Source organism: Erinaceus europaeus, chromosome 5 (assembly GCF_950295315.1).
Source record: "Erinaceus europaeus chromosome 5, mEriEur2.1, whole genome shotgun sequence".
Lineage (NCBI taxonomy): Eukaryota > Metazoa > Chordata > Mammalia > Eulipotyphla > Erinaceidae > Erinaceus > Erinaceus europaeus.
In genome coordinates this window covers 81,462,244-81,487,621 of record NC_080166.1, presented here as the reverse complement: position 1 = coordinate 81,487,621, position 25,378 = coordinate 81,462,244, and the positions used below count along the sequence as shown (strand labels likewise).

The following is a 25,378-nucleotide window of genomic DNA, read 5'->3' as shown; positions in this document are numbered from 1 at the left end:
ATAAATCAAGAAAAAGAATAAAGGTGATATGAATCCCACTCAACACAATAAATAGCAGTTCCAGAGCCACATGCACAGGTACCCTGAGGTACTTCGCCAGGCCCTGGCTGAATGCAGGTATAAAGGAGCTGTGGCCACTGCACTCATGTTGTTGAAGAGATAAAAATATACAACAGTACCTGTCATACAAGATAGAATGCACTGCCTTTCTTTAGTAGATGTGAAAGCTATGGCCAGGGAGATGACTGGTTGCACACACTTGTGTAAGTGAAATCATGAGACACCACATCTCTCTCTCACACAGGAAAGAGTGCTTTAAGAGTAGATGAGAAAAGCCTGGCAAAGTAACTCAGTTGAGCAGTCAGCCACTTTGCCATGTATCCAGTCCCCACTCAAGCCCAGACCCCCACCTCAATGAAGGAAGTTCTGGTACTGTGTTTCCTCTCTCTCTGTTTCTCTGCCTCTCTCTATCTATAAATAAATAATAGATGGGAAAACTAGAAAAGCAAAAATGGTAAGCACTTGAGGACAAATATTTTAAAAAAGTGTTGTAAGTAAATATGAAGAAATCACTCTATATTTGAGTTCAAGAAAGCCTTTGCAGAATATATGGTATTTTCAGAATTATCTGATGTGACCGCTACAGACTCAGAGAGGATAGGGAAATGCAAATGGAAAACCTCTGGAGTTAACCTCTGGAGTCCTAGTTCCTGAGCTGCAAACGCAAATCCAACTACTACTAAGCAGCTCTACTTAAACCTCAAAGGAAAGCGTATTTCAGCACATGTACCCTAAGCCAACACCTGTCTTTTCTTATCCCTCTCATCCACCACCACTCCTCAGCCAGCCCAAGCTCTTCTTTTTATAGATAGCATCAACCAAGTTTTCCAAGCCAGATATTGAAGCTTCATTCTTAACCCCCACCCACTGAAGCAAAATAGATTATTAGGTTATTTTATCTTCATAGTTTCTACCTTGGGGAGATTCTATCTTTACCATTCCTTTATTTTTTTAATTTTTTTGATTTTTTTGACCTATGTATCCCTGCTGCTTATCAGTAAGCACAGCACCATCTGGACTCTATACTGTAGTGGCTTTGTGGTTTTTAGAAAATCATGGAATGGGAGTCGGGCTGTAGCGCAGTGGGTTAAGCACAGGTGGTGCAAAGCACAAGGACCGGCATAAGGATCCCGGTTCGAACCCCGGCTCCCCACCTGCAGGGGAGTCGCTTCACAGGCGGTGAAGCAGGTCTGCAGGTGTCTTTCTCTCCTCCTCTCTGTCTTCCCCTCCTCTCTCCATTTCTCTCTGTCCTATCCAACAACGACAACAACAATAATAACTACAACAATAAAACAATATGGGCAACAAAAGGGAATAAATAAATAAAATAAATATTTAAAAGAAAAAAGAAAATCATGGAACATTTATTTTGAGGGGGGAGGTGAATTAACGGTGTATAGTAAATACAGTTGTGGGTACATGTGTAAAATTTCTCAGTTTTCTGCAAAACATGCTCACCCCCAGCCTAGATCCTCCTCCACCATCATGTACCAGGACCTGAAAGCTCCTCAGTCCCCAGTCCTTTCCTTTGGTGCAATACACCAAACCCAGCCCAAGTTCTGCTTTGTGTTTCCCTTTCTGTCCTTATTTCTCAGCTTCTGTCCATGAGTGAGATCATCCCATATTCATCCTTCTCTTTCTGGCTTATCTCACTTAACATGATTCCTTCAAGCTTCTTCCAAGATGAGGTGAAGAAGGTAAATTCATCATTTTAAATAGCGGAGTAGTATTCCATTATGTGTATATACCTGATCTATACAAGGGGGATCATGACTGTACCCATTAGAGTTGCTATGAGAAGGATTAAATGAGTTATCATATGAAAGTGCTTAAAGTCTTGTATATTAGAAGACTATTTAGATACTTGCTTTTATTACATGGCTACATCTTGCCTGGACTACTGAAATGGCTTATTTAACTGATTTACTGACTCCCAGTACTAAAATCCCTTTTCCAAAATAGTTGAAAATCTTCTAGAGTGAACATCTGGATGAGATATTTCTGCAATTCCCTAAGAGCACATTCTGCTGTCTGCTTGATAAAGCTCAGACTAAGCATGGTCCTTGCTCGTGCCCTGAGTACCTCTTCAGCTGCAGGTCTAGTAGCTACTCCCCCCATGCCACAAGTCCTACCTGCAGTATATCTTGATGATTTTAAAGGAGGCATCATTCAATGCCCTCTTGCCACCGACCATATGAGTGTTTGTTTATTGGACCAGTGCACTGCTCAGCTTTGACTACTAGCGGTGCCAGGGATTGAACTTGGGACCTCTACATGCAAATTCTGTGTGTTACTTGTACCAGTGTGCAACTTTAATCCCTGGCCCAAGATCATGCTTTCTTTACCTCCTCTTTGCTAACTGCTAGTTTAGTGGCCCTACCTGGAGAATGTGTTGGCAGGAGAACAATACAAAAATAGTTATTGACCTAATAGGAAGCAGGAAATAAAGTGAATCAGGGAGAGGAGATGAACTTTCTTTGTCAGATGCTACAAGGAGTTCAAATTATTATTTGAAACCGAATATAATAAATAAATAAATAATTATTATGTGAAACCGAAGTCTTTTTTTCCCTCCAAGGTTATCTCTGGGACTCAGTGCCTGCACTACAAATCCATTGCTCCTGGGGCCATTTTTTTTTCTTTTTTTTTTTTAATTAGAGAAGAAAGAGAGAAATTGAGAGGGTTGGGGGGAGATAGGGAAGGGAAGAGAAAGACACCTGCAGACCTGCTTCACCACTTATAAAATGACCCCCCTGCAAATGGGGAGCTGGGGGCTTGAACCAGGATCCTTGTGTGGGTCCTTGCCCTTGGTACTGTGTGTACTTAATCCAGTGTGCCACCACCCAGCCCCCTAAACTGAAGTCTTGACAATATTATTTCTCTAGTGACTCACTCAAGGAACTAGAGGTGTTTTCTTTTAACTCAGAAATCACTATACTACAGTAGGTTTTACAAAGCAGAGTACATACCATTTACATATGTTTATTTTAGGAAACTTAGACTATAATAAAACTGTATCTATAAGAGCGTTTCAAAATGTGATGATGTCCTTAATCTGAGGATGGGCTGCATTGGGAAACCCAAGGTAGCAAGTAGAAAAGGCAAAAGGTGTCCAAATTAATTCACATCCCACTGGATGTCAAAAGGCGCTAATTAGTCCTCTATGATGTTCTCGCTTACACATTTCTCCAGTATATACCAACCTTTTTTTGGGGAGCAATTTTTTTTCTGTTTCTTCATTATAGATGTACTTTATTTAAGAGCATAGATTTTTTTGTGCCAAGAAATCTCTGCTTTGTCATCAATAGCAAATCTGGGGCTCTGTCTGTCTTTATGAAAATAAAATGAGGATCAGCAAAATAGTTCCCTTGGATAAGCACTTTCATATGTTAACTCATTTAATCCTCATAGCCATGGGTGCAACCCAGGCTCAAGTCTGGCCCCTGTCACATTGAAGGAAGTTTTGCTGCTATGGTATCTTTCCATACCTATCTATCTGTCTGTCTTTCTGCCTATCTCTACCTAACAGAAAAAGGAAGGGAAGGAGGGAGGGAAGAGAGGGGAAGGGGAAGGGAAAGGAGAGGACAAAGAAGAAATGTATTACCTGCTAACAGTGTTTTGTTTTAAATGTTCATCAAAGTGATTATAAAAATCCAACCACTGCTATAAATGCTACAATGTCTTTCTTATGGGTATTAAAATGATTGTCTGTGAAGAGTACTTTGTAGAGTTTATGGTTAAAGACACTATATTTAGTGCCCTCCTACTTGTGAAAATTCCTTATAGCAAAGGTATCTAATGTGATAGAATGGCCAACTCATCAAATATGCTTGATGTTTCCCAATAGATCAGCTATGGAGCTACTTTATAGAATTTAACTTCCATTACTAAGGGAAAACTTTCTGATATGAAAGAAATAATACTTCTTCACCTACAGAAGGGAAGCTTCACAAGTGGTGAAGCAGTGTTTCAGGTATCTTCCTTTCTCCTTCTCTATCTCCCCTTCCTCTCCCTCTTATTCTCTGATTCAATCTAATAAATAAATAAAACATTTAAATATTTTAAAAGAAATATTTAAAATATTACTTAACTAGTATTTTTTTATTTCCTTTTATTTATTTTTCAGACCCAGAGACCAAAGTGGGCATCATAAATATAGATAAACCTATTTGTCAGGTAGCTTTTTTTAAGAATGCATATACAACAGAACATAGGCACTTAATAATTTACTAATCAAATATATAACTAATTATATATTATGGGCAATATAAAATTAAATGTATAATCTTGACAAAGCTATGTCTTCAAGTAATTTTGACAGCCAGCAATTTTAGAAATATATTTACTGAGTTATTTCTATTAATTTTTTTCAAGGCAATTAGCTCCCCTCATTAAAAGCTACATGTCTGTTCCATTGTCTCCCTAATCCACTTTCTACTGCTGTGATATAATTCTTTCTTTCTTGACCTTTACTCAAGAGGAAACAGGTGAAATGGGAAAAGGCTGCTCACTACCACTCACACAGTGTTCTCAGAATGTGTTTTGGCTTGTGACCTTTAAATTATGGGGATAAAGAAAAAACGAATCACTTCTCCTCTTATAGGCCTGGTCTATGGGTCAAGATCTGTTTGCTTTTCATCTGTGTGAAAATGCTCTAGGTCCTGGTCACCGTGGAAATAGTGAGGTTGGGTAAAGACTAGGAAGTTGCCAGTGGAGTCCAGCCAGAGCTGAAATGATAACCAGTAATGGAAAAGTTAGCAAGTGGGGATTCTTTGTGGGAGGCATGGGTTGTTAGTGGTCATTTGACCTTTTGTGGACAAGAGGCAGGATGTGAAGACAAGCTGGGAATGACGGACAGCCCTGGTTCCAGTCCAGTCTTCACTGCATTGAAGGAAACTTCAGTGCTGTGTTCTCTCAGTCTCTCTCTCTCTCTCTCTTTTCCCCCTTTTATTTATTTATTATTGGCTAGAGACAGAGGGAGAGGGAGAGGGGAGGGAAAGAAAGAGAAGGAAAGAAACAGAGAGATACCTGCAGCACCACTTCACCACTCAAACTCCCCCTGCAGGTGCGGACCAGGGGCTTAAACCTGGGTCCTTGCGTACTGTAATGTGTGCACTTAACCACATGCACCACCACCTGGCCCCCATTTCTCTATCTTTATCTCTCCTCCCCCTTTCTCTCTCTTCCTTCTGGTGGGGGGTAGAGTGGTAAGTGCAAGAAAAGAACACAGGCAGAGCACGGGACAAAGCTGTCATGTTGACATTGTGTTTGTGTGAGTAGGGAATAAAGTTGAATAAAGGTCCCTGGGGTCCCATGACATTTCCTATCCCACTAAGAAAGGATATTCTGCAAGCCCCCCTTTTTTTTCATATTTCACTGGGTGAGGGGAGCTAATGGTTTACACTATGACTGTTGGCACATGGGTGCAACTTCTCATCTCCTCGTGGATGTCTGAAAAGCACTCTCACCCCCAACATGGGTCCTTTTCCACAATCATGCACCAGGACCCCAAAGCTCCTCGAGCCCTATTCCCTTCTGTTCCCCCCCCCCCCAAGAGCCCTTTGCTCTGGTGGAATACCCAAAAACACCACCAAATTTCACTATGTTTTCCTTTTCTGTCTTTGTTTTTTAAGTTCCACCTATGAGTGAGATCATCCAGTATTCATCTTCTCTTTTTGACTTACCTCACTTAGCATGATTTCTTCAAGCTCTGTCCAAGATGAAGCAAATGGGATGACTTAATCGTTTTTAACATCATATGTATATGCCACAACTTTCTTGTACTTTTTCTCTTTTTTTTTTAAATGCATTAGATAGGATGGAGAGAAATTGAGAGAAGATGGGAAGATAGGCAAGGGAAGAGATAAAGACACCTACAGCATGACTTCACCACTTGAAGCTCTCCCCCACGTAGGTGGAGGGACCAAGAGCTTGAGCCCAGGTCCTTGAGCAGTATAACATGGCGCTAAACCAAGTATGCCACTGCCCAGCCTGCACCAGTATTTTTTTAGAAATTTATTTTATTAGTGATTTAATAATGACTGAACCAGACTAGGGGATAAGAGTGGTATAATTCCATATAATTCCCACCACCAGAGTTCAGTATCCCATCTCCTCCATCGGAAGCTTCCCTATTCTTTACCTCTCTGGGATTATGGACCAAAATTTTTTATGGAGTGCAGAAGGTGGGAGGTCTGGCTTTTGTAATTGCCTCTCCACTGGGCACGGACATTGGCAGATCAATCCATACCCCCAACCTGTTTCTGTCTTTCCCTAGTGGGGTAGGGCTCTGGGGTGGTGGGGTTCCAGGACACATTCATCTGCCCAGGGAAGTCCAGTTGGCATCATGATAGCATCTACAACTTGGTGGCTGAAAAGCATTAAGATACAAAGCAGAGGGAGTTAGGTGGTAGCACAGCGGGTTAAGCGCCCGTGGCACAAAGCACAAGGACCGACATAAGGATCCCAATTCAAGCCCCTGACTCCCCAGCTGCAGGGAAGTCGCTTCACAGGCGGTGAAGCAGGTCTGCAGGTGTCTATCTTTTTCTCCCCCTCTCTGTCTTCCCCTCCTCTCTCCATTTCTCTCTGTCCTATCTAACAATGATGACATCAATAGTAACAATAAAACACAAGGGCAACAAAAGGAAATAAATAAATAAATAAATATTTTTAAAAGGTGTAAAGCAGAACAAATTATTTAATTATCAGGAACCCAAAGATGAGTATAGCAGATACTCATGTTGGAAGAAGCTAGGAAGTCTATTTTAGCTATATTCTGATGGGCCTGTGATTTTATTAATTTTTGCCTGGGACGGACAGATAACATGCAGGTGGACTAAATGCATTGTCTGGGAGGTTTATGTCAAAGTTAGCAATAGGACCAGAAAGCTGTATCAGGGCAGAGAGTAGCTCCCAAATATGGGGAAAGTATATAAATACCATTAACTATGAACACCATCAATCTGACCCAGGGCTGATATCTGGAGCCTTTGTAACCTTTGCATCTCTGTCAGTCTGAGCTTGCATTCCATGGTCATAGCTGGGAACATTCTAGGCTGCACTCATTTCAGGACCAGTCTTCCTCATGTGACAGAGTATGTTGACCCAGCTTCCCTTTGAAGAGTGGGGCACTCCCTACCATTGGTGTTCTACATTGGGGGCAAGGTCCTGTATAGGCCCACAAGAGGGTTTATGAGGTTGTTCCTGATGGAGATGACCAGTGATGGTGGAGAGAGGGATCTGTTAGAGTTGTAGGTCCATATCTGTATGGGAATCCCAGGATTCCCTGACTAGGGCCCTAGATGATGGGGTGCCTGGTAGTGACCAAAAGTGACCGTCATTAGAGTTTGCCTGTCTCTTCACCTTATCCAGCCTTTGTAGTCCTTACTTTGTCTGACAGGGTTAGACTTAGAGTGATTGAGGGAAGTGAAATAGGTTGTAAGTGAGGAGGGTCTAAGTAAAAACTACTTGATTAAGTACTTTATGGTATCTTTCAGGTCTTTCTACTTGCTTGCTGCACTTACTGAGTCACTGCAAACTGTTGCACACTTTTACTTTAAGGTGTATATTTCCCCCTAACTTATGGATGCATGTGCACATGTGCTTTATTTGTCCTTGAACATTTAGGTTTCTTCCCAGTTTTAACCTTGACATTGACTTCTTGGTAAAACAGAGGTGCTTCCACAGATTCCATTGCCAAATTCTTTCCATTTGATAACTTGAGTCCTACTCTGACTGTTCAAAACAGAGTGTTTCATAAAGCCTAATAGTGCTTCCAGAGCTAATGCTGTGCACCCAGCCAAGGTTACCTGATGTTTGAAATCTGACCTTATAATATTTTCCCGTAAAACCCTTGGATCATTAACATTGCTGTAGTAAGAACTTGACCGGAAGTGCAGGCCGGGGTGGGGGGTGGTGAAAAGTAATGTGCAGGGAAATGCTTTATGTCCAGAGACAGCTCGCCTGACTGCGGCGGTTTGAAGTGAGCAGACCCTGCCTTTTCTTGGCTGCAGATATTGACGAGTGCGGGACCGGGAGGCACAGCTGTGCCAATGACACCATTTGCTTTAACTTGGATGGTGGCTATGACTGCCGCTGCCCCCATGGCAAGAACTGCACAGGGGACTGCATCCACGATGGAAAAATCAAGCACAATGGCCAGATCTGGGTGCTGGAAAACGACCGGTGCTCTGTGTGCTCATGCCAGGTTGGTATAAAGAAAGGTTAACTTTTACTTATTTATTTATTTGTATGTTGATTTTTTTTTTTTTTTTAACTACAGCACTGCTCAACTGTGGTTTACGGTGATGTGGGGATTGAACCTGGAACCACCAGAGCTCAAACCACTGTGCTGTCCTGGCCCAAGAGTTCTGACAGTTGCATACATCTATTTAAGGACCATCACACGTACTATTCCAGAACCTTTTCATCTTTCCAAAGTGTATACTCTCTGTCTATACTTTGACCTGTCCCCAGGCTCAGGCTAACCCATCTTCTCATCATCATAGGTTAAACTCAGGTTTTTCAGAGCCTCAGAGAGAGTCACAAACTGCACACGCTTTGGAGTCTGACTTCTTTCTCTTAGCATTGTGTTTTTGACACTCACTTACAGTTTTGCTTGTACCAGTAGCCCATCATTCCCTTTTATTGCTGGAGAGTAATCCATGGTATAGAAATACCACAGTGTGTTAGGTATTTACACAGCAGTAAAATGTGGTGCTCACTAACTAATGTTTTTACAGTCATAAGAGCACTCGTTTTTTGTTTTTTGTTTTTGTTTTTAACCTGGATCCTTGTGCACTCAACCAGGTATATCAACTACCCGGCCCCTGAATAGCATATCTGAATGAATGACCACTTTGTGCCAGAATAGACATGTTATGACCCTACCAGTGAAAAACATATATCTGGATTATATTTCAGTTCTAATGAAGTGTTCTGTTTTGTTTCACCATTTAATAATAATAAAGATTTAAATTAAAGTTAAAATTTATGTAGATATCTATGTAAGGGGTACTCTGTAAAATTTATGTAGATGTATTATGTAATGGGGACTATAAAATTTATGTAGATATCTATGTAACGAGGACTCTGTCTTTTAATTAATTGATTTATTAAGTAAATTAATATCAGTTTGTAGAGAAGCAGAAAGTCTCAAATATTCCAGAAATCTAATGTATAAAAATTCTTATCTTGTTGCCATGCCCTCACACAAAACTACGCATAAGAACTCAGCAGTGGTTGTCATGTTAGCTGCTGTTTTCTGGAAAATTCCCATCTGGTAGCTATTGAAAAGTAATGTGTAGAAAAGAAATAGGGAACTTCCCAGCTGGGGTAATTTCTGTGTGATGGCTACCGAACAGTACTGAAGGAAAATCAATGATATTGGGCAAACAGTGTGAATTATCTTAACTTCAAATCACCACTTGACATTCGTACAGTGCCAGTGTGTGGAGAGATGGAGGCTTTTAGTAACTAGTTATTTTTTTCCCCTTCTCATATAGAATGGATTTGTGATGTGTCGACGCATGGTCTGTGACTGTGAGAATCCCACCGTTGATCTCTTTTGCTGCCCTGAATGTGACCCAAGGCTCAGCAGCCAGTGCCTCCATCAGAATGGGGAAACCTTGTACAACAGTGGCGACACCTGGGTCCAGAATTGTCAGCAGTGTCGCTGCTTGGTAAGTGTCTATATGAGAAGGGGAGGAAAAGATTAAGCCAAGAATGTGCATATAAATGCATCCCTGCCCTCCTTCACACACCTCCCCACACCTCCAGTGTCTGGCCTTGGTGAGGGCAGATACACACAATGTAAGGTTGGTTAGAATGATGAACTGGGGAGTCGGGCTGTAGCGCAGCGGGTTAAGCGCAGGTGGTGCAAAGCACAAGGACCGGCATAAGGATCCCGGTTCGAACCCCGGCTCCCCACCTGCAGGGGAGTCGCTTCACAGGCGGTGAAGCAGGTCTGCAGGTGTCTATCTTTCTCTCCTCCTCTCTGTCTTCCCCTCCTCTCTCCATTTCTCTCTGTCCTATCCAACAACGACAACAACAATAATAACTACAACAATAAAACAACAAGGGCAACAAAAGGGAATAAATAAATAAAATAAATATTTAAAAAAATATATAAAAAAATTAAAAAAAAAAAAAGAATGATGAACTGATGACTGTGCAGTCAGGACCAGAGATAAAATATCCAGGGGTAGGTGTAATGCAGATGTGTCTTGGAGGAGTGTCACCAGGGCTTGAAAGAAGGCAAGTCTTTCCTAGTTTTCTCAGCCCCAATCACCTTTGAGGTGCTTGGAGATAATTATGAGACTCCATTTGTAGAAAACATCGTGTGTGTGTGTGTGTGTGTGTGTGTGTGTGTGTGTGTGTGTGTGTGTGTATGATGATCAGTCACACATATATTGATATATAGGGAACTTGTGTTAATCCATTCTTTTCCAACATAGACTTAAAGTAAAGCTACTTTTATATTTTAATTTATTTGCCTCCAGGGTTATCAATGGGACTCTGTACCTACGTGTTCCACTGCTCTAAGCAGCCATTTTTTTTTCCTTTTCCTTTACTGTATTTTAAGAGACAGCGAGAAGTAGAGACACCTACAGCACTGTTCTACTGCATATAAAGTTTCCCTTTGAAGGTGGGAATGGAGGCTTGAACCCAGGTCCTTCTGCATGATACTATGTATATTTCACAGGCTGAATCACCACCACTCAGCCCTCAAAACCATTTTTTTTTCTTCTAAAAATTGTTACTGCCAGTGCTGTCTTAGTGGGTACTTTTTTTTTTTTTTACACACATATAATGGATATGTAGTAAATGAGTTTTAGTTTATAATTGGATATATGCTATTTAGCTTATGGAAACGTGGACTCTACTGCACCAAAACAAGGACACTGTGGGAGGAGAACAGGGCAGGGCAGGCAATGATGGCTCTGCGGTCCTGGTACTTGGTAGAAAAGGGCCTAGTGGGGAGACATAGGGTCTTGCATACACCTGTCATTGGGAGATGAGAGATTGTGCTCATGTGTGTTGCACTGTAATCCATTAACAACCCCCCAATAAAATTATTTAAAAGTATGAAAACAAAAGATAAAAACAGTACAGACTGGACAAAGAAAGCGCCAGTCTTTTTTTCTTTCTTTTTTTTTTTTTTACCAAACTTCCTGTTTGGTGAAGTATTTTTTAAGCTAGTGGCACACACAAAAGGGAGAGTTGGCCGGCTTTCTTTGTTTTCCTAGAAGAGAGAGCTTCACATACGTGACTTTAAAGTCATGGCGAGTTTCTGCTCAGTTTGTGCAAGGATATTTTTAAGGCAATGCTTTTTCTGTTGCTTTTTTTGTATACTCCCAACCCCAAAATCAATTGAAAGAGCAAGGTCAGCCTCTGTGCCTGAAGGCAGTTTTCATCTCCAAAAACCATGAGGTTTAGAACCATGAAGAAAATGGGCAACAGGAGGGGGAACTAAGTTGTTTTTTTTAAAAAGAAATCCAACTCACAGTTTTCCCTCATGGAATAAAAAAAGGCTGAAATCAGGTCCAAAATCTGTGTCGCCCACCCACCCTCCGAAAATCACTGCAGTAAGAAACAAATAAAAAGAGAAAACCTGTCTACTTCCTGTTATATTTCAGTTCATTTTCTTGTCAATGCACACAGATGTGTGCAGAGAATAGATTGGAAGTTCAGAGGGAATAAAGATCAAAAAAAATAAAACTCTCTCACACACAGACACATCTCATAGGCAAAAAGTTAAATAAAAATCTCTTCCATAGTAAGTAATTCTCCCAGATAGGTTCATACAACTCTGGTGACTTTAGAGAAAGGGTTTATCCTGTTGTTTTATTATTGTTCTTGTTTAATCCTTAAGGATTCTGTAATCCATCAGTAGTATCGATCGCATCACTGTGATGGGCTTCAGTATAAAAATCCATGCTGTGAGTTGCCTGTTTGGTGAGCCATTCTCCACCTGTCCATCCCTTGTAGCAGGGGGAAGTGGACTGCTGGCCACTGCCTTGCCCAGAGGTGGAGTGTGAATTCAGCCTCCTCCCGGAGAATGAGTGCTGCCCGCGCTGTGTCACAGACCCTTGCCAGGCGAACACCATCCGCAATGACATCACCAAAACCTGCCTGGACGAGATGAATGTGGTTCGCTTCACTGGGTCCTCTTGGATCAAACACGGCACTGAGTGTACTCTCTGTCAGTGCAAGGTAAGTCCTTTAGTTTCAGCTTGAGGCTCTTGGCCAGCTGTACCTGGGACTCATCAGGGTTCTCAGTGTGGACAAGGGGCTGCCTTCAACCCCACCCCCTTCGTCACTCACCCAAAGGCTGGAGGAGTGTCCCTCAACCTTATCAACACCACAGCTGGAGCCCTGATGCAGAATTCAGAGAGAAAATACCTGGTCAGAATCAGTCATCAGTTATTTATATCACCAGTACAAAAAGAACCTACTTAAATTGCCCTATAGTATGTAACTATACAGATCTTAGAAAACAAGGAACACTGGTGCACCCAGTTGGGGACATGTCTTACCATGTGCAAGGACCCAGGTTTAAGCCCCCACTTCCCACCTGCAAGGGAGAAGCATCATGAGGAGAAAAACAGTGCTGTATGTGTCTCTCTTTCTCTCTCCCTCTCTCCCTTCTCAATTTCTCTTTGTCTTTATCAAATAAAAAATGGAAAGAGGAAAAAAAAAACGTATCACAGAACTTCCATGTTTCTTCATGACGAGACAATGTTAATGTATTGATTTTTCTCTGGTTCTTTTGTGAGGACTCTCTGGTATATGGTAAGGAAGATTTATTACATTTTCTAAAGTGAAAATCATTAAATCAAAAATGGGCATATTTCTTGGTTTTCTGAAGGCAGTTACACTGAGTAAGAAAAATTAAAGATCTGTTATTTACTGTATTTTATTCCTGTGTGTGGAGGGGACAAAATCATTATAAAGACTTTTTTTATCTTGCAGGGGAGATAGCATAATAGTTATGCAAAAGGACTTTCAAAGCCTGAGGCTCTGAAGTCAGAGGTTCAATCCCCCACACCCATAAGCCAGAATTGTATAGTGCTCTGATAAAAAAAAAAAAAAGAAGAAGAAAGAAATATATATATGTATGTGTGTGTATTTATATATGTGTGTGTATTATTTTTATACTTCAAAGAAAGCAAAAGTATAGTTATGTAGATACTTTGAAGAATTCACATTGTTCTATCTGAAAGCATTATATTAGAATTTTCAAATTTTTATTTTTTTCAATTATTTCTTTACTGGGGAATTAATGTTTTACAGTCAACAGTAAATACAATAGTTTGTACATGCATAACATTTCTCAGTTTTCCACACAACAATACAACCCCATCTAGGTCCTATGCGATCTATTTTCTATATTAATTTGATAGAGACAGCCAGAAATTGAGAGGAAGGGGGAGAGACAGAGAGATACCTGCAGCCCCGCTTTACCACCTGTGAAGCTTTCCCTCTGCAGGTGGGGTCTGGGGGCTTGAACCTTGGTCCTTCTGCAGTCTAACATGTGCACTCAACCAGGTAAGCTACCACCTAAGCCCCTCAAATTTTTACTAATATATATATATATATATATATATATATATATATATATATTTTTTTTTTTTTTTTTTTTTTTTTGCTTGATGCCTGCAGGATGAATCCACTACTTCTAATGGCCGTTTTTCCTCTTTCTTTCTTCTTTTTGATGGAAATAGGAGGGAGAGAGGAAGAGAAAGAGTGAGATTTTAGCACTGCTTTGCCACTCGTGAAGCTTCCTCACTTCAGGCCCTTGCACACGTGTTATGCTCTAATAGGTGCTCCATTGCCCAGACCCCATTTAAATTACCTTCCTACAGGTATGTGATTTAGTAGTCACTTACTTCCTAGCCATACTTTTGCAGTAGACTCCAAAACTAAATAATCTAAAAGATGTAGCAATAATATCAGAGATTTTTCCCAGCATAGCAGCCAGATTATGTGTAATCACCCACACACTTTTTTTAAAGCAATTTAATTCATACTCCCTTACTTCCAGTGCTTACCAGAGTGACTTGATGTAATGAAGCAGAAATATAAATTAGTTTAAACTTTGAGATACTACTAATGCCACTTCCAAACCAAGATGCCTAGTTCCTTCCATCAGTGCAGTTTGTCAATCAGGCAAAGCTTTTGCAGTGAACATTCACGCTGTTTTCTGAAATTACATTAGCAAATTTGAAAGTTACTACGGCTGATGAAAGTTACTAATAATGTAGTTGTGATGCTCTTTTAATGTCCATTTAATATGAGTGCAGTTAACAGTGCTTGTCTTGAAGCTTCATTATTAATGTCCAGCAGGGAAATAACTTTCTTACATTTAATGACCAAATAAGAGTTGAGTCTCCTTACACATTTAATCTAATTGTTAGATTATTGTTCTGAGCCGGGACTACAAAAAACATATGTCAGGTTACGGGAAGAAAGCCATAATAAATATGGCTCAGAACATTCCACTAAGAAAAATGTATTCAATAGGCAGGGAAAACACTAGGCTGTTTTCTGGGAATAATAAAAAACATGAAAGAGCTTATCATTCACTGCCTTAGAAAGAGCTACTAGGAAACCTGAGTGGGAATATAAGAAAGTGTATTTTGACATTCAGTTAATCCATTTCTTGGAGCAGTTACATATTGATTCTCAGAAGTTATTTGATGTCATCTCTGTTTTCTCTTATTAAATATGAATTATGGAATATACTCAGTTTTATCAAATTTATTTCCCAAATATCCAAAACACTTATTTCCAAATACTTACTTTTATTTTATGTAACTGCAAAAAGAAAATGTATGCACAATCTCCAGATATATTACTGGTGAATATTCTTAACAACTTGGTACTTTCAGTGCACTGTCTTTACTTACTTTCCCATCTTACTCCTTCCTCCCTTAGTTATCACTGTAGCCAGTAAATATACACCCTGCACTGATACTACAGGAATGATTGCTTAACAGCTTATTGTATAGAGTTGTGTTTTTAAAGCTACTTAAATATCGATAAACTATTAGGGGACAAGGTAGTGGGCATACCTAAATGAGTGCACATGTTACCTAATGTGCAAGGAACCCAGTCCCCACCAGCATGAGCAAAACTTCATGACTGTTGAAGCAATGTTGCAGGTGTCCCTCTTATCTCCCTCCACTCTTAAGTGCTCTATGTCCTATCAAATAAAAAGGAAAACAAAAAAGAAAAAAGGAAAGAGAGAGAAAAAAAAGAGAGAGAGAAAGGGAAAGAAATGGCATCAGTAGCACTGGAGCATATAGGCACCATCCCCCAGTGATAACCATGGTGGAAAGAGAATGAGAGAGAGGAATCCAACAGTTCAGAAATGCTAGCCACCTTTCAGCTGCTTTCTACATGCAGCTAGTGGTCACCAGATCTGACAGCACGTTGAAGGAGCCTTTCTGTCATCACAGAATGTTGTTATTGGACAGGCTAGTAGATAAAGAATGTGGCGCCTGCACTTGGACTGTTTATTGGTAATCAAAGCCTAGTCAACACCATTCATGATGGGACATTCCATAGATTCGTGTGTAATTCACTTTGTTCATCTGAAAACAATACAAGCTATCTAGGAACTAGGAACAGCTGTAGTATCTACTTGAGAAGGATGCTGTAAGAATTGCCATAAGCTATACAGAGCCTTTCCCACATTCAAAGAATGGACTTAACAGATCCTGCACATTGTAAAATCAACATTCTTAAGTCATAAAGCCAAGAAAGACAACGTTATAGACTTGTGGTGGATCCCTTAAGGGGGGGGGGTGTTTGCTGTGCTAAGTGGCTTGGCAATGTGTGGAGCAACTACCTCCTGAGGAAATAGCATTGACGATAAACTCTGAGGAATTAGGCGTAAGCTAGGTGAAATAGATTGAGAGTCTGCTTTCCTTTTAAAAAGATGTCTATGAATGCATTTTGGTTAGGTTGAAACAACAACAACAAAGTGTCCCTTTTACTCAGAAGTTAAACTCTTTTGTGAAAAGTGAGTTACGAAGGCCTCCTTTCCTAACCCTGATAGAGACGCATCCAAGTATGGTCAGAATGCTCCACACAGTTATGCTGTCAGCTCCAAACAATGCAGAGGGATACATGCCCAGCTGAGAAAGTAGGAGGGTTCAGGAGTTGAGGGGGTGGGGTGGGGAGTAGGGGTCATTTCCTTTAAAAAGCATGTTAATCAGGTGGGGGTATAGCATAATGGTTATGCAAAGAGACTTTCATGCCTGAGGCATGAGTCCCAGGTTTAATCCCCCACACTGCCATAAACCAGAGCTGAGCAGTGCTCTGGTTAAAAAAAAAAAAAAAGTATGTTATTGGATGAGCTCAGGTGACTTTGAAAACTGAACATGAGAGGGTTCTAGGGAGAAACTCCAGATGGAACACTGAAATAACTGTGATATGCGACCAATTAGGATTTTATAGTAATGCAATTCCTCACTTGCTAAGTGTTGATTTCCTCATTGTATTCTTTGTCATTAAGGGCAAACGGTGTTTTTGAAAGTGGACCTCTATAACATTAGGGTAATTTGAACTATTTATAGAAACAAATGCCCCATAAACAGGCAATAACCTAATGAAGACTTAGTAGATGGTCAGGAAAGCTTTGACTATCCATGGAGGGAAAACAGATTATCCTCTAAGTATTGAAACAATGTGAACGCAATTTGAGAATAATAATCTGATATGATATATATCAAAACAGATCCCATATAGAAAACGTTTTAAATATTTAAAGCAAGGAAACTTAGAGGGGAGGTATCTTGCCAAACTTAGAAGTGATAAAATATACCTCAAAGAAAACATAGTATCTATCAGTAACATTATCAAAATGAAAAGTCAAAGTAGAGATGGGGAATGTGTTTTCCGCAGATGTGGGACTTTTTAGATTAAAAACACAATCAATGTGAAAAAAATTTGTACCCATAAATAAATTACAAGGATGACTAAACAGTTCACTAAAATAGCAAGTCTATTATCCCAGAGGGATAAAGAATGGGAAAGCTATCAAGGGAGGGGATTGGATAGAGTTTTGGGGGTGGGAATTGTATGGAAATGTACCCATCTTATTCTATGGTCTTGCCATTATTTCCATTTTATAAATAAAAATTTTTTTAAAAGAGAGAAAATCATATGATCTTTAAATAATTGAAACTACAACCCGAGTAACATAGTGAAAGAGTCTCCATTTTAACATATAACGTGAAACACTTCGCAGTAATTGCCATTAACAAGATGTGCTGGAATTATATATTTTATTATATTTATTTATTTTCCCTTTTGTTGTCCTCGTTTTTTATTGTTGTTGTAGTTATTGTTGTTGTTATTGATGTCATCATTGTTAGATAGGGCAGAGAGAAATGGAGAGAGGAGGGGAAGACAGAGGGGTAGAGAGAGATAGATACCTGCAGACCTATTTCACTGCCTGTGAAGCGACTCCCCTGCAGGAGGGGAGCTGGGGGCTTGAACCAGGATCCTGACACAGGTCCTTGCACTTTGCACCATGTGCGCTTAACCCACTGCACTACTGTCCAACTCCCAGAATTATATTTTTTATACACTGATAGTGACAATTAAAAATACTTTTTGGACCAACAAAATATCTCCTGTGCAGAAAGCACCTGTTTTCCCATACTTGTGCCCCAGAATTTGACTGAATTTGGAGTAGGGCACCAAAGTAAAAACCCTGGGTTGAGGGTGAGGGTGTATGTTCAGCTTCATGGGGGGGGGGGGTTGTGTGGAGAGGACAGGACACAGTCTTTTGGTGGTGGGAATGGTGTGTATGTAAAAAAAAAATTTAGGATTCAAAATGTGAATAACTACAAATGCACCTTGTAGGAAGGTTACAAATAAAGGAATATGAAATGAATTCTATGAAAACATACTAAAATATTAATAGCAGTGGGATTTTAAAAGATGTATTATTTATGTATACATTTTATATAGTTTATGTGTGTGATTTATAGCAGATTAATGTTTTAATAATACATAAAATGCTAGATATTATTCTCTCACTAAAATTAAAAGATACTATAGTGGGAAACACTGATTTTTAGAGGTTAGTATAATAAGAGTGATGATCTTTCATCTCCTTTGCCTCATCTTGGCTAGACCTTGAAAATGACATGTTAAATGAAATCAGTCAAAAAGAGGACAAATACCAAATAATGTCATGGGTGAAATTTAAGAAATAAGGGCAGAGAGGAAAAACACAAAGTGAAGCTTGGACATGATGTGGTGCATTGCATTAAAGCAAAGGACTCTGGGAAAGGTGAGGAATTGAGGAGGTGGAGGGAACCTTTAGGTCCTGTTGCATGATGCAAAGGGAGATGAGGAATTGTACCCATGTGTCTACATCAGCACTGTAAACCATTAGCCCCTTAATTGAAGGGAAAAAAGTGGTTACTTTAACAGTAGGCATATTAGAAATAATAGGGTGTTCTAAAAAGTTACTGTTACTATGTGTCTGTTTATGCAATAATCTGGTTTTATAGTCATCTATGAGAATATACAGTTATTATTTCTATCAGTCAGAGTGTCTATAAATCAGTTTTTTAATTATTTTTTCTTTTTAATTGTTAGTGGCTAGAGGCAGAGAGATTGAGAGGGGAGGAGGAGGTGGAGAGGGAAAGAGAAAGAGAGACACCTGCAGCCCTGCTTCACCACTCCCGAAGCTTTCCCCCTGCAGGTCGGGACCAGGGGCTTGAACCCAAGTCTTTGCACACTGTAATGGGGGCACTTAACCAAGTTCCTGGCCATTGTAGGCAGTTTATTTTCCTTTTTATCAAAGCACGATGAAATATACAGTGATTCCATGTATCATTTGATGAGTTTGATAAACTGAAACAGAGAATAGTTGCAAACCCCAGCAAGTGTTAAGTGCCCTTACAAAGCATACTTCCATTGCAAACCTAAATCTTAATAAGATTTATCTTATAGGTTTACATTGGCTATGTTAAAAGTGCAATAGGTGAACTTACAATGTTCCCCTTTTGTGTCTTCTACTGAAGTGGAGTATTTTATCACAGTGAAATGTACTTCCTCATCTCTAGCAAGGATTCCACACATTTTTCTAATCATATTTATATGATACTCATGTTTTTATTTTTTTTAATGTTTTATGTCTAAAGGATATTTGTGTAGATAATGTATGATTCTTTTTTATTCATTGAGACAGTCTGCCTTTTAATTGATGCGTTTAGTCTATTTACCTTTAATGTAATTTTTACAACTGTGGGCTTGGAGGATTCTAGTTAGGTCATTTGTTTTCTTTTTGTCCCATCTATTTTTAATACCCTGCTCCTTCTTTTTGTTAAACAATATATTATTTCACTTAACTTTTGGATTTTTTACTATCATTTCTTTTATTATCATTTTAATGGTTCATCTAGTGATATATAGGTACATAACTTACTAAAGTCTGTTAAGATTTCATATTTTGGGAGTCAGTCGGGCAGTAGCGCAGCGGGTTAAGCACACGTGGTGCCAAGCGCAAAGACTGGCATAAGGATCCTGGTTCGAGCCCCGACTCCTGCTTCACAAGCGGTGAAGCAGGTCTGCAGGTCTCTATTTTTCTCTCCCCTCTCTGTATTCCCCTCCTCTCTCCACTTCTCTCTGTCCTATCCAACAACAACCACATCAATAATAACGACAACAATAAAACAACAAGGGCAGCAAAAGGGAATAAATATTTTAAAATAAATAAATAAATAAATAATAAAATAAACCTTTAAAAATATATTTTATATTTTACGGGGTTGGGCAGTAGTGCACCGGGTTAAGTACACATGGCGCAAAGTACAAGGACCAGCACAAGGATCCTAGTTCAAGCCCCCTGCTCCACACCTGCAGAGGTAGGAGGTCATTTCACAAGTGGTGAAGCAGGTCTGCAGGTGTCTATTTTTCTCTCCCCCCCTCTGTCCTTCCTCTCTCTGTTTCTCTCCTATCCAACAATAACAACAGCAATAACAACAACAATAACAATGATAAACAACAAGGGCAAAAAAAGGAAAGATGGCCTCCAGGAGCAGTGGATTCAAGTGCAGGCACCAAGCAATAACAAAGGAGGAAAAAAAAAAAGATTTCATATTTTACTTTATATAAAATGTGAAAATTTGAGAATGACTCTGTCCCCCTAGTTGTTGAGCTGTAATAATTACACATTTTAGGGTTATGTTCACTCTAAATTCCAAAGTTCCATGTTATCTTTTATTTAGTTATCTTTTGATGAAATTAAGAAAAATGCCATCTTTTCTATTACTCACACATTTTAACATTCCTGATGTTCTTCATTTCTTCCCACATCTGGAATCCTTTCCCTTCAACTTCGATAACTTCCTTTGGCATTTTCCATATTCAGATCATCTTTATAGTTGAAGCACATTTTTATATAACAGACTTCAGAATTGACAAATGACTTTTTTTCCTATTTTATTTGATATGACAGAGAGAAACTGGGAGGGCAAGGGTGGTAAAGGGAAGGGAGAAGAGGAGCAGGGAGGTGAGGGGAGGGGAGGGAGCTGAGCTGAGAGAGAGATAGAAAGGGAATAAGAGGAGCCAGGCAGTGGTGCATCTGGTTAAAAGCACATATTACAGTGGTGAAGCAGGACTGCAGGTTCTCTCTGTCTCTCTCCTCTCTGCCTCTCCCTCCCTTCTCAATTTCTCTTTGTCTCTATCCATTAATAAATAAAAATAACAAAAAAAGAAAGGAAGGGAGAGAGAGAAAGACATCTACAGATTTGCTTCACTGCTCATGATGTGTCCTTACTCAAACCCACCCGGGTCTTTGCACATGGTAATATGTACGCTTAACCAGGTGTGCCATCGCCCAGCCCCCAATTAATGGCTTCAAACACGATGCTATAATGGTTTTTTAAATATTTTATTTATTTATTTATTTATTTATTCATTCATTCATTCATTCATTTTAAGGAGAGAGAAACAGAGACCAGAGAACTGCTAAACTCTAGCTTATGATGGTGCTGGCGATTGAACCTGGTATCTAGGAGTCTCAGGCATGAAAATCTTTTGCTGTCTCCCCAGCCTGCTGATTTTTAATCCCCATTGTTTCTGCTGAAGTTTCATCTGTCATTTTACCTATAAATTACTAGCTACTCACCCTGTCCTTAAGTAGACTGGGCTTTACACTAGTTAGGAGGGTCTCTTTTACATTTAGCCTTGAGTCTAGCAGACATCTTCAATGTCCCATGGTGTTGAGTGACAACTCAAATTGTTTGTTAATCCTTTCTAAACTGGTAGGACACAGATTTTAAACACTGCTGTCCATAGTGAGCTACGTCTGAATTCCCTACGGAGATTCTTTCACTCTGTTGGTCCTCTGTCTCTTGAGGATCTTCTGTGTTATTTAAACACAAATCAAGCATTTGAGAAGTGTATATGCTGATACACACTCCTTTCTAGATGTTCCCTCTTGAATTCCAGCCATTCTGACAGCCCTAAAAGTTGCCCTCTGGTATTCAGGGCCCATCAGATTATGGTTTCCTGCTCAAGCTATAATTATCCTAAACTTGCCCTGACTAAGGAGTGCGCTGAGGTGAAACTCCAAGAAAAATTGAATCTGACATTGTACATTTTCTTTCTTTCAGAGGTTGAAATGCCTGCTTTGGGTTATTCTCATTGCCTTGAAGTAGTTATTCTATTTTATACAGACCTTATATTTATTATCTGTAGGAAGTTTAGTCTTATATATGAAACTGTACCTTTACTGAAATGGTAACCTTGGGGGTATGTGATGACTCTTTCCTTATGTGAACTATGCCTCCGATTGAAGTGCTGTTGGTGGCATGGTTTGTAGCAGGTCAGTCTTGGTATAGCATGGCAAACTGATAGGAATAAGAAGATCAGCACCTGCCTGGCTCAGCCTTGAACCCCAGCACCACATGAGATAATCCACAGAACCAGAGGATGATCCAATGATCTGTCTCACCCTCTCTGTCTTTCTTTCTCCCTGTCTCTCTCTCTGAATGAAAATGCAGCCTAGGAGCTGTGAAATACTCCATGCTTGAAACCCTGACGCCTCAACAACAGGGAGAGAGTAACATTCCCTCCTGACACATTTTGAGAAATAGACATTCCCTTTCTAAAACAGCATTCATGAGAATCAGGCTCATGAGTGCTACTCATAAAATTCTAAGCCTGGTTTCACACAGCAACAGAAGACTCCACAAGTTCTCAAATTTTTTTTGTTCTGTTCCAAAACCTTGTGTTTGTAATCTTCAGAGCTGTGTTCCTCTTGCTGACAGAATAAAATCTTCTCCAACCTGAGAGTGGTGAAACCACACACATAATTTCCTTTTTATCTCTCACTATCTTGTAATAAATAAATAAAAATAAATTAGGGCTGCCCTCGTTTGGCAAGCTCAGCAGAGTTCACACAGTCTTCTCACCCCATACACAGTGGCACCTGCCTAGGAGAGCACTAGCCCTGTCTACTTCATCTGTTTATCTATGAATACACATATTCCTGCACCAGTATTTCTACATGCATGTCCATAACTATGACTGTTGGACACATATCTCACGACAGTATCAAAAAGAGCAAATGGGACTTACATGGACTGTGAAGGAAACAAAATGAGCCTAGAATTTACCATAGATAACTGCACAGAACTACACTAGTGGACACATGAGAAGAGACCGAGCCTTTCAGGGATGCAGCAATGACAGATCAACCTTACTGCACATCTGTTTGTGTATATGACTAATAGGTGTGCTGGCAACTCCCTTCCACACTCACACCACCCTTTTTTTTTTCTGTCTTCTTTTTCCTCTAGAATGGCCACGTGTGTTGCTCAGTAGACCCACAGTGCCTTCAGGAACTGTGAAGTTAACTGTCTCTCCAGGATGTTTCTGTTTAAAGAAGGTTCTTTCATGAAAAAGACCAAAAAGAAGAAGAAAGAAAGAAAAAAAAAAAAAGCTAGACTTTCAAGTGGAGGATTTGTGGGCCGCAGCTAAGTGCAGCTGTGTTAACAGTGGAGTGAACTTTTTATGAAGAAATCCGTAGAACTTGAGAAAATCATAAAAGGAGAATTCCCAAGTTCCTAGGGCAAAACTAGAGCGTATCTCCTGGGCAGTGAGTGTGTGATGTCACCATGTGGAAGAGTGGGTGGGGGAGCTCATAGTGACATCGGCAACCCTGGCCGAAGCCTGAGCCTGGAGGAAGCATCACTCGGGCAGGAAAAATGCCTCTAGGTCAGAATCTTCAGAATCTGCTGGGCTCCTCTTTGCAAGCAAAAAATGTGCGAGCGGCAGTGATTGGATTCTATCTTCCAGAAGTGACGCAGAAAGACTGTGATACGTGATATATAGTATTCACTGAGGGGAAACCCACAACCAGTTATTGTCATGATTAAAATTAATGCACAGGCATGGTTACTTGATATTTTCTAACCGGACAAATCATCCCTCTCTCCTAGTTTTACTGCACCTCCTCTTATTTGGTTGAGTTTGTTCAGTATGATAAGCTCGTTCTCGTGCAACATGAAATAAATATTTCTCTTACCTTATAACACATCTGTGTCTTGTTTACTGGACTCCCTTCCTCCTTCCCCACTGTGGTTTCATCATATAAATTGCTTCCTAGCTCTGCTGATGAAAAACTACTGCTATACTCTTTCCAAATTGAAAGGCCACTCTTATTGACGTGTGTGTGTGTGTGTGTGTGTGTGTGTGTGTGTGTGTGTGTGTGTGTGTGTGTGTGTGTATCTGTGCGACATGTCTGATACCTTCTTTGATTTGTTTGTTTATCAGAGCACTGCTCAGGTCTGGCTTTTGGTTGGGTGGGGGATTGAACCTGGGACCTTGACTCCTCAGCCATGAGAGTCTGTTTGCCATAAGCATTATGCTATCTCCTTCACCCTGATACTTTCATTCTATTTATCTGGGTCCTCTTGTGCCTTATTTTATTTTGTTTTTATATCACTTTACTGGGGGGGGGGGGAGGTAATGGTTGTCGGCACAGTTGTTGGCACATGGATACTGTTCCTCAACTTCCTGTGACAGGTGTGTTTGCAAAACACCCTAACCCCCAACTTGGGTCCTTTTCCACCATCATGCACCAGGACTCCAAAGCTCCCCCTTCCTGACCTTCCTTCCCCAGAGCCTTTTGCTTTGATACAATACACAATACCCAGACCAAGTCTCACTTTGTGTTTTCCCTTTCTGTCCTTGCTTTCTAAGTTCCACCTATGAGTGAGTCCCCTTTCCTACCCTGCCATGTTTCCTCTGGATGAGCCACAGAGACCCTCTTCCTGGGTTCTCTTGTCCTCTGGACTCTGGTTCAGTTTTACCAGCAGTGTCTCCAGCCAGATGTGTAGATGAGGAAAAGTTGGGGTATATATTCTGCTGGTGGCCTTCCTGCATGACATCTCATTACCATAGCCGGCTGTGTCACCACACTGAAGGCTGGATTTTCCCACTGGTGTCCCTTTCTATTAAGTGGCCTCCTCCAGGGTCTGCTAACTTCCTCCTCTGTTTACGTCTAGCTTTGGATAGTAACAGCTCTGGCTGTTTCATCCACAGGAGGTACCTGTTCAATTTCTTGTTGCTTTCCCTACTGCCTCTCATGTCTTTATAAATGGTCCCTTTGTCAAGCTCTCTCTAATTAACCAGCTTGTGTACACCATCTGTTTCCTGCAAGATCTCTGACTGATCCACATAAGGAGATCGTAGATCGGACTGGGAATGTCACCTCTTCATACCGAAATTTAAAGACTTTTAGTTGTGATGTTAAGGATTAAGGATGCAGGCTGCACTAGTGGCAAAGATATTCGCAGGCCCCCTCACCGTAACCGGTAGTCCATTCAATATTGCCTCATGCTGATGCTTTGCACAAGTGTGAAAATGAAATGTTAACATGATCAAATTGAATTTTTTGTTGTTGTTGCCTGGAGACTTTTTTTTTTAAAAAAAAGGGAAATGGAAATGGACAGGCTGTGGCTACCGCAAGCTATAGAAGTGACAAAATGGCGTTTTAACTATCCCTTATCATTAATATGGAAACAGACTGATGCAAGCAGACCTGTAGGGTGATTGATAGTGTCTCAATACTCAGGCATGGGTAATCCCTGTTGACTATTAATTCAGCTATCTCTCCCTTCTCTCAATTCATAGAAATAGTTCTCGTTTTTCTGCAGCCCTTCTACATTTAAAATGTCAGTGGATGATAAGATTTATTTTATCACTTCATTTCCACTTAGCTGCAAATGGCAATTCAAAGTGAGAAGATAATGAATTTGAAGGTTTTTTTTTCCTCTTGTGA

The 25,378-nt window shown here is 40.2% G+C and overlaps 1 protein-coding gene across 3 annotated transcripts in view; it reads left to right on the top strand.

The window, feature by feature from the left end:
* The window catches only part of NELL2 (neural EGFL like 2), a 465,627-nt gene extending 441,998 nt beyond the window's left edge, over positions 1-23,629 (top strand). For all 3 annotated transcript variants that reach the window (XM_060191433.1, XM_016188843.2, XM_060191432.1), the window contains exons 18-21: positions 8,073-8,266; positions 9,564-9,740; positions 12,049-12,273; positions 22,893-23,629. In XM_060191433.1, coding sequence (XP_060047416.1) covers positions 8,073-8,266; positions 9,564-9,740; positions 12,049-12,273; positions 22,893-22,943 — 647 coding nt within the window. In that variant the 3' untranslated portion in view covers positions 22,944-23,629. The remainder of the gene's footprint in view (positions 1-8,072; positions 8,267-9,563; positions 9,741-12,048; positions 12,274-22,892) is intronic.
* Positions 23,630-25,378: the final 1,749 nt, after the last annotated feature.